Here is a 13,575-nt window from a genome sequence, read left to right on the forward strand (position 1 = left end):
ATAGATCAGAGTAAGATTCCCTGAACTACTATTACTGAATCTCAGAGTTTAATCGTTAAATTATTAACTTTCATCATTACAATATAGTGAATTATTTACCATAGACAATACTTAGTCATGAACCATTTAAGTTAATATTATTAATGATCTGTCAAACTGTCATTGTAATACTGAAGTAGTTTGGTCATGTGTAGCTGTGCATCAGCTAATCATAATCAAGTTAAATGGAATGCAACAGTCTACTAGTGTAATAATCTTCTTGAAACATCGTCATGAGGGAAGATGCTGTTTTGTAGTGATTCAAATACCATGTCGGCTGATGCTTGAGTCTCTGCTCATCCTAATTAGTTTCCCTGTGTAGGCGTTAGGTGTCATTCACACTGTTTACATCGCTCCACGGGTGGTTAACGCGACTGACACATGACATCTCTGAGCATGTGTGCTGTGCCTTTCACATCTGCCTGCCACTCACACAGAGCGGATAGCACAGTGCAGAGGAACGGGGGAGGAAAGAGGAGAGGAGAGGAACGGGGGAGGAAAGAGGAGAGGAGAGGAGAGGAGAGGGGAGGACAGGAGAGGGGAGGAGGTGTTCTGAATGGGACGTGCATGGGGAGAAGAGCAGGCATGGTTTGCGTTGGCTGACACAAAGGACAGGCTAATGACCTTCTTGAGTCCTGTGTCCAGCATCACTGATGCCACCCCCCCAAACACACACACACCAGCAGAGGAGGAACTGAGGTGGCAAATAGCCCTCACACACTGTACACTGGAGAAGCTTCCTCTACAACACACACACACACACACACAGAAAGTCCCAGGGGGGCCGTCCCCTGCAGTTAAAGTTTGGACAGCCATGCGGTGAGGTGGGCTTTGTGCTGGTGCCAGGAGCAGATGGTGACCCCGTGAGGTCATGAGACCATGGTCGCCACTCGTGCAGAGCCAGGCCTGGAGCAGGAAGCACTACCCGGGGGACAGATGGGCCCGTTCCTATGTCCTGTCCTGCTCTCTCTCTCCTCTTCCTCTCTCCCTCTCTCCCTCTCTCTCTTCCTCTCTCTCTCCCTCTCTCTCCCTCTCTCTCTTCCTCTCTCTCTCCCTCTCTCCCTCACTTGCGCCAAGGCAGGGAGGCAGTGGCGGGGATGTGCCCCTGCTCCCTCCACACTCCGCTGGAATCCCAAACATGCCTGGCAGTCCAGCTCCAGAGAGCGAAATATGTGCTGGCGGTCAGGTCTCGCTCGTCCACCCCCCCCCCCCACCCCCCACTCCCTCCATTCACTCTCTTGTCTCCTGCTCTACAGATGAACCCATCTGGATATTATGAGTCATGATCAGAACAATGTGTATTTTTATGCCAGAATTTTACAGGCACAGGAACGTCTGTGCACTTTGAAGGCATTGATAAAAAAGCAAGCAGGGAACTCTCTTTGTTTTTTGAGTGCTCTATCAAAAGCATTAAATCAAGTGGTACTTTTTAGCACTGTGTACTGTTGCTGAGGCTTTTTCATATGGAGTCAACTCTATGCTCATCCACCATTCCAAAGCATACACTTCTATGCTCAGTGGGAGTTGAAATCTGGGGGTTTCTTCATCCTACAGTGAGCCAACAACTTTCCCGCCTCACAAGAAGGTCAGACATGCTTTCCAAGACACCTGTGTTTCACACATTGTCTGTGCAGTGTTGTCCGACTAGATTCTCTGTCGCTTGTTTTCATTTGGCATTCCTTTGGCTATGTGTAACTTTTTTAGTGGTTCCTCTTTATTTGTTCAGATTGTGGCCTCAGATAGCACAGTGTGTGTGTGTGTGTGTGTGTGTGTGTGTGTGTGTGTGTGTGTGTGTTCCGGGAACACAACAAGGACACCCGGCTCATGCAGACAGACACATATCAGCGGGCAGTCATCATCAGAGATAACACACACAGAGACAAAGATGGAGACGAAGAAAGAGGGTGTGGGGCTAAAGATATGGCAGTGATTCTGGGTGTCGTAGAAAACAAATTGGCTTGATTGCAGGAGGCCCAGAAGCCTTTATCAGAGGCCACAGTCACAGTTTTGTCTTACTTTGTGAACATTTCTAGTGATTTCATTTTTCTCACTTATCCTTTTCTCAGTTTCTTTCATGTCTGGTGCTGGAGATTCCGAGGTTTTCACTTAGGCCGTGTTCTTGAAGGCGCCAGTCAGAATACCAGCAGCACATAAGTGCTCCACTTTCCACTGGCGCTAATCCACTCAAAAATGTCACGCAAATGAATGGTAAACACCACATCCCATTTCTGCTCAAGAATGCCAGACCGACCTGTATACACAACAGCCACCTCAAAGGGGCATTTGGAGAAGCGGGGTCTCCTCGTGTTATTTCAGTCAGCGTTTCGCTCACTCACACTGCATGGGGGGGACAAAAGCTAGGGAGGAGGACATCGAAACCTGATCCTATGAAGTAGTCGATTGTCTCTCCTTACCCCCCCCCCCTTCCCTCCCCCCAAAAGCAGCTCCCACATCCATTAAGTTAATGAGCCCTGACAGCCTGCAGTCGGTCTGCTGCTAATGGTCGTTAAATGCCCCGTCTTGAGCACGTTCTCTGAGGAGGAGCTGACTGCCTGGCTGGCTGAGTGACTGGCTGTGCTGTGTGCTCGGTTGTGGCTGAGGGGGCCGCTCGTGTTTCACAGCCCATACATCAAAGCCTGACAAGGGCTGGGACGAAAAAAAGCCTTCCCGAGCATGGAGACGTGATGCAGTCAAAACAAGATTAGGGCTTTCTTCATGAAGAAAATGTATCGGGTGCAACACTGCAATGCAGAGCGGGCCAAACCTGAAGCCTAAACATCAGGGCCTCCCCCCTTCACCACTTATCAGCCTGAAGGGCCCACTGTCTGCAGGAGAACTAATTGGGTTCCAGGTGAGCTTATGAAGAGTAAATGTGAATTTACTAGTATGTAGTTCATTCACTGGTAAATCAGACATGGGCTATAGTGGAGAGACTTGTGGCACGACAATCTGTATTGTTATTTGACCTACATGTTTACAGTGTTATTCATCTCACACACAGTAGGCTGTCTCTCAGCCCTGCGTTTCCAATGCTTGATAGAGGCTTGTCTGACTTGTCTTGGCTAATGGATGCTCTAACCTGGTAGTGACCTCCCTACATGGAGCAGTCCTCGCTGGTGCCATCTGGAGTGTCTCGGAGTCCCACCTGAGGGGCTTTTCACAGCAGACGAGATTAGCTCGCAGGTGTGCGCTTAGCCAGATGGATGACATGTGGTGCACAGGGTGAAAGTGAATTTGTCGAGAATGTAAGGACTGTATGCCAGTTGCACCAGGTATCATGTATATGGATCAGATTCTGTGCCACTGTGATCGCGGGGGTCGACTTATATAAAATTACATTTACATTACATTTATCCATTTAGCAGATGCTTTTATCCAAAGCGACTTACATAAAGAGAATTAAAATGAACACATCTATTTTCTCTGATGTTTAAATATAAGCAGACTCCCCAAAATGCTGTAGTTGCTCATATTAACAGTATTATATCACTCTTGTTCCTGACAGGATGCGGGACTCTCACAGAGTGGCCATTCGTGTGATCCTGCGTATGAAGTACTTTGTGGCAAAGAAAAGATTTCAGGTGAGACCAAACACATTTGGGACTGTGCTCTTACTTTTTTTATTTGATACCTTCATTTCTCTCTCCCTTCTCCAGCTATCATTTGTTTTCAGACTCCTTTTTCTGCCATTCCACTCCTCATCCCACTCCTGTACACAAACAGCATACCCCTGGGCACACACACACACACACACACACACACACAGTGTTTGTCATGTGTCACCACCATGTGACAGCAGCGACGCCGTGGTGTTTTGCAAACAGAGCTGGAGTGGCTTAACATAGATCACTTTTCTGTTGTTTGCAGCAAGCACGCAAGCCCTATGATGTACGGGATGTCATCGAGCAGTACTCTCAAGGCCATTTAAACCTCATGGTGCGCATCAAGGAGCTGCAGAGGAGGTAGACACCCTGTCTCACGCTGCCCCACACTGCCCTTCAGGGCCTCAGAGTAATGAGGCAATTATCTGCAATTCCCAACAAGTACCAGCCTCACTTTGATGGATTTCATGAAATATTACTTGAGGGCTTGTGGAATGGAATTAAATTACATATCTGAAACTCCAATAGTATATGAGACAAGTCTGGACTTGCTGTAAATAAATATTAGGTCAAGATCAGGATAGATGTCTGGTGGTAGTGCCATGCTGTTGGCTTCTCAAACCTACACTTAATACATACAGAAAAACATAGTCTACAGAGGGTGCAAAATGCTAGTGTATGGGGGTTACATTTTTGAGTGATAACATGCCCTAAACGCGATACTTTGTTCTTGCAGATTGGATCAGTCACTGGGGAAACTGTCTCTGTTTCAAACCAGTTCAGGTACCACCACATCTCTCCCTCAAATTCCCCGTCTGAGGGAGGTCATTAGAAAGGCCTCAGGCCCAGATACCAGTGGAGTCAGATGTGCTCGTTGGGAATCTTAAAAGCAAAGACGTCTGAGCATTCTCGTAACTCAATGACTTAATCTTGCATTAATGGTAATTGGTGAATGTAGAGAAGAAAGAAGACTGATAGCAACATGTTTTTCTCCATTTGAATCTGCTATTAAGACTTGCTACTCTTGTTTGTTAATCTTCCTGATAAGTGTGGTTAGAGAAACCTTGTCCATTTAAGAATTTTCCCACTTTCTGTAGAACGGGCTAAAGACAAAGGCACCAACACTATTGGCTCCAGACTCAACAGAATGGAAGATAAGGTAAGCTCTTCAGGAATGAATGTCATCATTGTCATTTAACCTTGTCTGAAGAGTTCCACATTTTTAACCGGTCAAACTGCACACAATAGCATAGCACAGCGTGGCATACACAAATTCTGTGTGCAAATTCTAAGTCAACTCCTGAGATCCCACATGATGAAGGCATAAGGGAGGCATAGAGGAACCTGAGCATTAAGAGCCCAGCCAGCTCTATCCTCCTGCTGGCAGCGCTCCATTATTGAGATCATTCTGGCAGATGATGGTGACTGGAGGTACCAGCTACTTGGATTCTCTAAATCTTGAGTGAGACTCCCCTATAATCAAAAACTTACCGGAGGGTAGTGTGGTTTAGCCACATTGTTTCTGATTGTACGACAAAGGTTCCATGTAATTATATCATGAGGCTAATTCTAGGTTGTCATACAATATTAACTTACTCTGCACACTAATATTGTTATAAATGCTGCTGTCAAAGTTTTCCATTAAAAATATCATGTAAATGTATAAAACACTGGGCAAGAGTTAAAAGTTGATGAAAACATACTGTAAGCAAAACCATGAGCTTTATTCCTATAGAGAACATTATGCAAGACATAAAATATTTAGCGTATAATACCACTTAAAGAGCTACATATGGCACTGAAATAAACTGTTCTTTTTTACTTTCAGTGGCATATTGTTTTATAATATACTGTACATCCCAATGAATTACTTCTGCACTAGGTCCACTGTGAGACATGTTGGCCACTAAGTCTGTCGGTTACAGTGTATGTGCAGAATTACAAGTACATTCCCAGGGCTCTCATCAAATCCTATGAAAGGAAGGAATTGTGATGTGATGAAGATTTCCCGACAAGAGCTCTCTGCAGTCATAATTACCTCAACCCTTAGATACTGATGCACCAAGCAGAAGAATTAGCCATTTCCTGTTTACAACAATTTGCAGATTCTCGTGATGGCAGCCTGAGCAGTGAGACAGATGTAGGAAAGATACGCTCACTGTGTGACATGCAAATAAGCACACATATTTACTGTAAATAGACACTGTGTCTACAGATTTATTAGACGATGTTTGCAAAACGGTTGTACCACTGGACTAATGTTGTTTGCTAAATGTTTTTACTGGCTGACTACAAGGATCATCTACATTTTCCATTCCACTGTATAAATGTTTATGTCATGTTTACCTCTACTGTATTTTCTGAGGCACTGTGTCCTCTTGATTTCTGCTCATGTGCCACCCAGAAGCATTACATGTTGGTACACTTTGGTTGCACGGCACTGTCGTAAAAGCATGCACAAGCTTCTAATCTCTTGTGGATACACTCATAGCATTGTCCTTCTTTAAGCAAGTTTTTTCTCTGGCTATTTGTCTTTGTGCATCTCTTTCATACACACATGGTACACACAGATGCAGTATGGTTTAGAGATAATACAGGCTACAGTTTTCTTTTGTTTACATACTGAGAAGCTTGAAAATGCCCTGCGCTGCAGTTTTGCCTCTGAGTGGTGTTTTAATTACAGGGTAACTGTCTATGCCAAGTTTCATTCTTCACAAACATCAGCCGCTCATCCAGACTTTAGTTCATAATGTCAAAAACACTTCACATACATCAGAAATTGCTTGATGGATGTTTAAGGGTTGCACAACTGACTATTGAGGTGTCAGTATAACATACTATTGAATGGAGGAGTCCCTTGGCATGAGAGGAAACTTTTTTGGATTGGACACATGAGTCCTAAGGCACACACTAGTGATGACAGGAAGTTCAGCCCAAATGGTGTTCCCATCCATTTGAGGTAAACAGGAACAAACAGGCAGGGCTTTGTACAAACACCTCCCAGATCTGCTTTATATGCAGCCACACTTTTTGGAGGGCTGAGCCTTGCTCTGACCCTATGACCCTAATCTCATGTCACTTCATCAGATCAGCACATGAAAACAGCACACAGCAATTGTAAATTAAACTGCTGTGTGTGTGTGTGTGTGTGTGTGTGTGTGTGTGTGTGTGTGTGTGTGTGTGTGTGTGTGTGTGTGTGTGTGTGTGTGTTTAGTGCTGGGGAAAGACATTGCATATTGTGCCAAAATGTTTTCTGTTTTCCACTCTCCCCCCTCTGTGATTTTGGCTGGGCATCACATTTTATTTATTGATATTTTCAATACTTTAAATAAGATTCTAAAAATCAAAATGTTTATCTCTACGTAGAGCAAAATGTGTGTTTTTTAGGCTCAACTGTAGGTGTCTTTGAAATGGATTTCACTTTTCAGCTCAGTCCTGTGGCTTGGGGAATTTCAGAGCCCAGTGCTGGCAAGCAGACCAGACTCCGCAGTTTCATGTCACTGGCTTGTTTGTTGTCCCTTTGTGGTTTCAAGTGTGTATATGTGGAGATGTTTGTCTGTGTGGGAGAGCCCTCATGTGTTTATGTTTTAGTATTTGTTTGGGGGGATGGTGAGAGCATATGGTGCTGGGTGTGCAGTCGGCTGGGTCGGCCATCTCTGGTGCTCTGGAACAGGACAAGATGTTCTGGAGCGAAGGCCTACTGAACACATATACACACACACACACACACACACACACACACACACACACACACATTTAGGAATGTATAGTCCTTTGTTCACTTGGCTTGGAATCCACACAACACCCCAATCTTCAGCAAAAGTAGAGATAAAGGCCACACTATCTTCACAGGACCTTGTGTAAGATACTGTATATTTTCACAAAGGCAGATTTCCAGATGCGCCCGGAACAGATGTCTTTTCTTTTTCTTCATCTTCTGCTTCTTCTTCTTCTTCTTCTTCTTCTTCTTCTTCTTCTTCTTCTTCTTCTATCTCTATTCCAATGTTTAATTTTTAAGCATAGCTGAATATGCCAGGTGAATATGTCCTTCGGTAAATACATTTACACAGTGATTTTAGAGTAGCCACAGTTGTCTAAAACAATGAGCGTAAAAAAGTAGACACTCACTACTGTAACCCCCACAGATCACGCGCATGGACCAGACGCTCAGCCGCCTGGCCGACTCTCTCAACCTCATGCTGGCCGGCATGGGCCAGCAGGCAGGGTCCAGCCGCCGGGGCAGCAGACAGGAGGACAGACTCGGCGTCTCCCCTCACACCCTCAGCGGCCCCGCGCACGCCTACGACCAGCTCCCCGTCCCGCCGGCCCCCCCCTCCAACGAGGAGAGCGCCTGAGACTGTGTGAATGACGGGATCTTTGCCCCCAGTGAACCCTGTGTGTCAGACGGCGTAATTAGCACAATGATTAATCAAATAGTGTGAGAAAATCAGACGCAGTCTTATGAATTCAGATGCCTGTAAGGATATGTCATATGGAATGTTTTTGTTTTTGTTCTTTGATCAAGTGCTAGCCCAAAATGTGAATACATGCTTTGTAATGCATTTGCATTCATATATGTTTAAGAACCTAGGTTCTGCCATATGATGTGAATGATGTATAGAAATTATATTTTGTAATGACTGAATAATGCCTATGGGAATGCTCCCAGTGGAAATGATTTGAGATATGTAATAACAGAAATAGACATATTCACAAACCTCTGCCTGCATTGTGTGCCTTAAAATTACCCGATTGCCTGAAGACTTTTTAAGTTGTATGTTAACAATTTAAGAAACTATACTTTGTTAAGTATACAGAGAAATATCATTGAACCTCCATTTTATCTGTGAACCTTCTGTTGACAACTAATTTATAGTATTTCAGTTGTAGTTTCCCCCACATTTTCTCTATACAGAACTAATAAAATCATTGTTTGTTCTTTATAGAAATTATGTGCAAATGCAACGATGAATTATTTTCATTTCTTTATAAGTTAGAATTTAATATTTTGCTGAATTATTTCACTGTTTCTTGTAGTTATGTGTATTAAACTCTGTGATTCTGCTCTCACACTCTGTTACATTATGTTTATATATGTTTTGATATCAATGAGCTTTCAGTTCATTTGAAGTTATAATGACAAATTGCTTCCAATAGCAATAAATTCTGTTTCCCAGTTCCATCCCTTGCCATGTATCTCTTTGCAATGTAAGATGTTTCATCACCAAGACTATTGTCTCTAAGATTTGATATGAAGATTATGTACTCAGTGTGGGTTGACACCTACTGCATAAGGGAAAAAAACATGCTCAGTTTAGTTCTGAGATGATTCCTTTTACCAAATTCAATTTACGTTATAATCCACCTACTTAATTTATTTGGGTATCTTTTTTCGCAGAAGATAGAAACATGCACAGCCATATTGCACCAGTGGCACACCATCACAACTCAGTCCTGTGCGGCACCTGAGGCCAGAGAAAAAGAAGAGCAGCGGTCCAGTGAAAGAGCGGAGCTCCGAGAGAGCCAGAGCAGGGGCCAGAGCAGCAGGCCGCGCGTCCTGGCAGCCGTCACTGGTGTGCAGAAGTGCTGTGGCGGGGGCCTGAGCCATGTGTTGGCAGATAAATGATAGGCCTTTGTTACGCGTTTAAAAGGACAGCATCGCTGCCTCATTCACGGGGCCCGCTAAGCAAATGCGAATGGGTCCAAATGGTATTAATTCAAGCTAGTGAACCCATAGAGGTGTACCCAGCCTTGAAGGAGACGTTTGCCAGGATCTCAGAGATGTGTGAGCCAAGCGCTCATGAAAAGAAAAAAAGCCATGTAAAAAAGACAGAGGGACATGGGATGCTTGTGGAACAGATAAAGAGGTGACAGTAGATGTGCTGAATGCTAACAGCACTGCTCAGAGAGAATCTGCTGACAAAATCACAACAGATGAAGAGGTTACAGAAAATCTGCAATGTGTGTTTTATGTTCTGTGGCCAATGTGTGTGTGTGTGTGTGTGTGTGTGTGTTACACTAAAAGGTTTTATAATTTGCAGTAAGTATGTAGCAAATTGTGGCCATACATGTTGAACTGATATGTAGTAAAAGTTCAGTGATTCATGCAATACTCTAGGAAATGCCTTACAGTATTTCTGAGTAATGATGTTCATGATCAGTGAATGGAATGAATACAACACAACACACAATGCTTTAGTATTTCACAGACAAGTTGGACTCATCCTTGAGCTGAATTCTCCTGTGTATTGGTAAAGTGGACATGTGGCAAGACAGCGGCTGTGCTTAAAAAGTCCCCTGAGTATTAAAAGATAGCTCATATGGGGTGGAACATGCCAGTAAAGCCTTCCCACAGGAAACACATGACAATCTGGAGCTCATTATCTTGGTGTAAAGCACAAATGATGAGGTCTCAAACAGCTGTGGATGAGCATGATGCAACTGTTTGTTTAGCAAATTAAAGAAGTATATGGATCAATAACTCGATAGATGAGCAGAGAGAGAGAAAGCATTTCATTTTCCAATATTTTCACTAAAAGGTTTAGGGGTGTAAATGTTCACATAACCTGTATCCTTAAGCTAAGTTAAATTGGAATGCCACATAATATACACGTGCCACTGATGTTGGATGAGAAAAAAAAAAGCTTATTAAGCTTTTAAAATGAGCCTTGTAAGCAGACATGAACTTTAAATGAACCATGAACTTTTCATTTAAACTGACAAACCGTCAAATATTTTGATCAAGTTTTTTTTTCCTTTAACTTGTCAAACTGTTGTCTCAGTCAGTTTCTGAGATAATGACAAATCATTTATCAGAGAGACTTTTGAATATTAATGGCAACAGATATAACTATTAAAACCAAACATTATTTTAGCTCACTCTTACTTAAATTATTAGAAACATTTATTGCCAAAAATATCTGTACAAAATGTGGCTTTGTGTCTGTTATGGTGCTTCTGTGAGGCTAATGCCATTCAATGCCTAAATGGGGGTTCCATTTCAGATTCTCTAAATTCACCCACTACGTTCATAAAAATAGGGTGCTGCAACACCAAGTACTCAAATGCATTAAAAAAGAACCAGCACGCAAAAACATCTCAGTTATATTTATAGTTTTTGGCCCAAGCAGCACCTTGAGACAAATCACCCAGAGATTAAGGTTTTATGTATAGAATCACACATTCTTTCTTGTGTGTGTGTTTTGCCAACCTAAATTTAGATCTGGTAATTTTTCTGATTCAGCAGTCCCTTTTGGTGGATTTAAATGCCTATTAAATGCTAACTTCTGGGCATATTTGAGATGGAGAGATTTCTCCAGCTATACAATGAGATGGATGCAGATGGGGTGTGGGCAGATGGCTGGCTTTTGTAGGTTAATGCACGTTGTTGCCAAGGGCTTTAATGGTGTTTGTAAGTGTTTCTGAAGAGAAATTGTTGAGTGGGGACTGATAATGAGGGCTTCTGTATGGACAAAGCAGGGTTCCTAAGGCACCTGCTTCGTTCATTATGGAGAGAAAACGGCATTTAAAAATCTCCCTATAGCTCGCAGCTGCCTTCATTCTCAGAATAGGGGTGGGTGTTGCGGTTAGCTGCGAGAACCTAATTATTTGTTTTATTTTAAGTGTAGGTGCTCGGCCAACATGGTCCTTTGTATGATGTAGCTTATATTATGAAAAGTTCGAGCATCACAACAACGTTGATTGCAAAAACTTTGGAAGATTATTAAATGTAGGAACCTATACATGAATCATGAAGTAAACGACAGAGATATGGGACAAAATAATATTTATTTCAATATTAATATAAAAGAATAAAAATAATTAAAATCATATAACAAAATATAAAATAATTAAAACCAAACCTCTCCGCCGATTCAACAAACTGTTTACAAACACACAGTACATAGAACACATCAACAAAGGTTGAATAATAAGAATAAATAAAGTTTAAGTTAATACATTTATAAAGAAAATAACAATTAAATAGGAAATAAACAATACAAAACGCACTAACATTTAATTTCCATCGCTACGTCTCAGCCACTTTAAACTGTCTTTAAGACACAACACTATAAGCAGCAGTGCCAGTGTTTTGCTACATTTATCTGGACTTCAGGGTCCCGTTCACCGTCCATCCTCCTTCTGGTTCTTCGGAGTGCCATTCATCTGCGCTGCAAATTATGAACTCCTGACAGCAAGGCCTCTGAAGATGATACACATCATGGTTAGTTTAAAAGCCTTCTTGTAAACGTTATACCCCTACTATCTAAAATTCAATAGCCTGAAATAAAGTAATAGGCCTAAATGTATGACAGTCTATTTGAAATTGGTTTAGGACAAAGGCATTTGACTTCATGGGTATAAATACAAATTTAAGTTCTACACTTGAAACATGACGTACCTTTATCGTATTCTTTTACGAAGTGTTTGTTCTGCAGAAACTGGAACACCAAGATTTGGTGATGTGCATTCTGTTTCCTTTCCGGCATATGTGCGTTTTCTTTTGTGGAAAAAATCTGAAAGAAGAACAACAAATATTTAGGATAAGGTTAGGGGTAAGTTCCAAATGCCAGAATTTCATACGAATACTTAAGGCATTATAAGGTTGTTCCTACCTGTGACTTGTGTGGAGCTCAATTTTGACGAGTCAGACGATTGTGTGTTTTTCCTGCAAACAGAAGGTGTAGACGGGCATCCCTTACTCCCAGAGTTTACATTTTCATAGCGGTTCTCCTGGTTAATCCCACTGCTGTTAGCAGAGAAAACTCTCACGTTGCTCGAAAGGAGTTCGTTACACACTGACACCTTAGCATCTTTATAGTCCACTGTTGTCGATTCTGGGTTTACTATTTCATTCTCTGATAGACCAGATTGTTTTCTCCCGATTTTCAGACAATCCCGATAGAATGCAGGCCCTATTGTTGATACATCTTCCCACGCGTAATGGCCTGGTAACGGTGTGTCTTCCTTAAAATTAAAATTCCAGCGCCTCTGATCCCGTTCAATAATTTCTCCGAGTTTTCCTCTCAACTCAACGCTTAGCTCGTCGTGATCAACCGGTCCAAATAAGTTCCGACAAACGCCGGTACGCGCGTGCAAAGGGAACGTTCGCCTCGCAACGAGTCGTTCCAAAGTGCCAGAGAGCTGCACGTTTGACATGATGAAGTATAAGTCCGACAGAGGCAAAATATGAGAGGGATCAAGACGATAGTCCCAGAGATACAAATCCTTTCTTATGTGTTTTCCTGCTTACTTCAGTCCCACCACTGTAGGTATCAACAAACATAACTGAGACTCAACCATACGTATTCCTATTTAAGGTTTCAGTGCGTTTGTGTGGGGTGCATTTGGAGAAATCCACCATTGGTCGAAATAAGCCCCGCCCAATAACAGCCTCACCCCTCCCGTGATTCTTACTGAATAAGAATGGTAATTGTTAAGGTGCCAGCAGAGAGGGTTTTATGATATGAATGAAGTTCTATTATCTTAGCTTAGCCTATGAGATAATTGCCAAGTTTAAGCAACTTCTTTCGTTGGGCACACAACAACGCCAGCCTATTTGAATAGATTCATCCTGTTTCACTACAGTATTTCTTTTGTTGGAAACAGAAAGAACAATCATTAATTAAAAATCATAATCCTCATATTTCAAAATAAATAATGCACTTTTGCAAAAATAATGGACTAATAGCCAGTAAATAAAAATATCTTTATTATCAATAAATTACGGTGCAGCCTATTATATATGCTACAGGTGACTATTTTAAACCCTGCGAGGCGCGTGGACGTAATGCATTATTTTAAAGAGTTGTAATGCCACCTAGTGGACGAGTGAGATAAATACAGGTTGTCATGTGCGCCAACACATTTACCTAGACAGTCGGCAATTATTTCGGAACTCGGAAGTCTTTCTTGGGTGGTCGGACGTGTAGAT

At 42.4% G+C, this 13,575-nt stretch overlaps 2 protein-coding genes across 2 annotated transcripts in view; one reads left to right on the top strand and one right to left on the bottom strand.

Moving 5' to 3' along the window:
• The window catches only part of kcnq1.1 (potassium voltage-gated channel, KQT-like subfamily, member 1.1), a 30,022-nt gene extending 21,279 nt beyond the window's left edge, over positions 1-8,743 (top strand). The window contains 5 exon segments of the mRNA XM_048263514.1: positions 3,545-3,620; positions 3,907-4,001; positions 4,378-4,424; positions 4,739-4,800; positions 7,787-8,743. Of these exon segments, the coding sequence (XP_048119471.1) occupies positions 3,545-3,620; positions 3,907-4,001; positions 4,378-4,424; positions 4,739-4,800; positions 7,787-7,996 (490 nt within the window). The 3' untranslated portion in view covers positions 7,997-8,743.
• Positions 8,744-11,410: 2,667 nt separating this feature from the next.
• Positions 11,411-12,935, bottom strand: LOC125307087 (cyclin-dependent kinase inhibitor 1B-like). Its single transcript, XM_048262859.1, has 3 exons — positions 12,257-12,935; positions 12,043-12,157; positions 11,411-11,844 (listed from the first exon to the last, which is right to left on the bottom strand). The coding sequence occupies exons 1-2, from the start codon at positions 12,798-12,800 to the stop codon at positions 12,045-12,047; spliced, it is 657 nt and encodes a 218-aa protein (XP_048118816.1). The 5' UTR covers positions 12,801-12,935; the 3' UTR covers positions 11,411-11,844; positions 12,043-12,044.
• Between the last annotated feature and the right edge of the window lie 640 nt (positions 12,936-13,575).

This window comes from Alosa alosa, chromosome 14 (genome assembly GCF_017589495.1).
Source record: "Alosa alosa isolate M-15738 ecotype Scorff River chromosome 14, AALO_Geno_1.1, whole genome shotgun sequence".
Classification (NCBI taxonomy): domain Eukaryota; kingdom Metazoa; phylum Chordata; class Actinopteri; order Clupeiformes; family Clupeidae; genus Alosa; species Alosa alosa.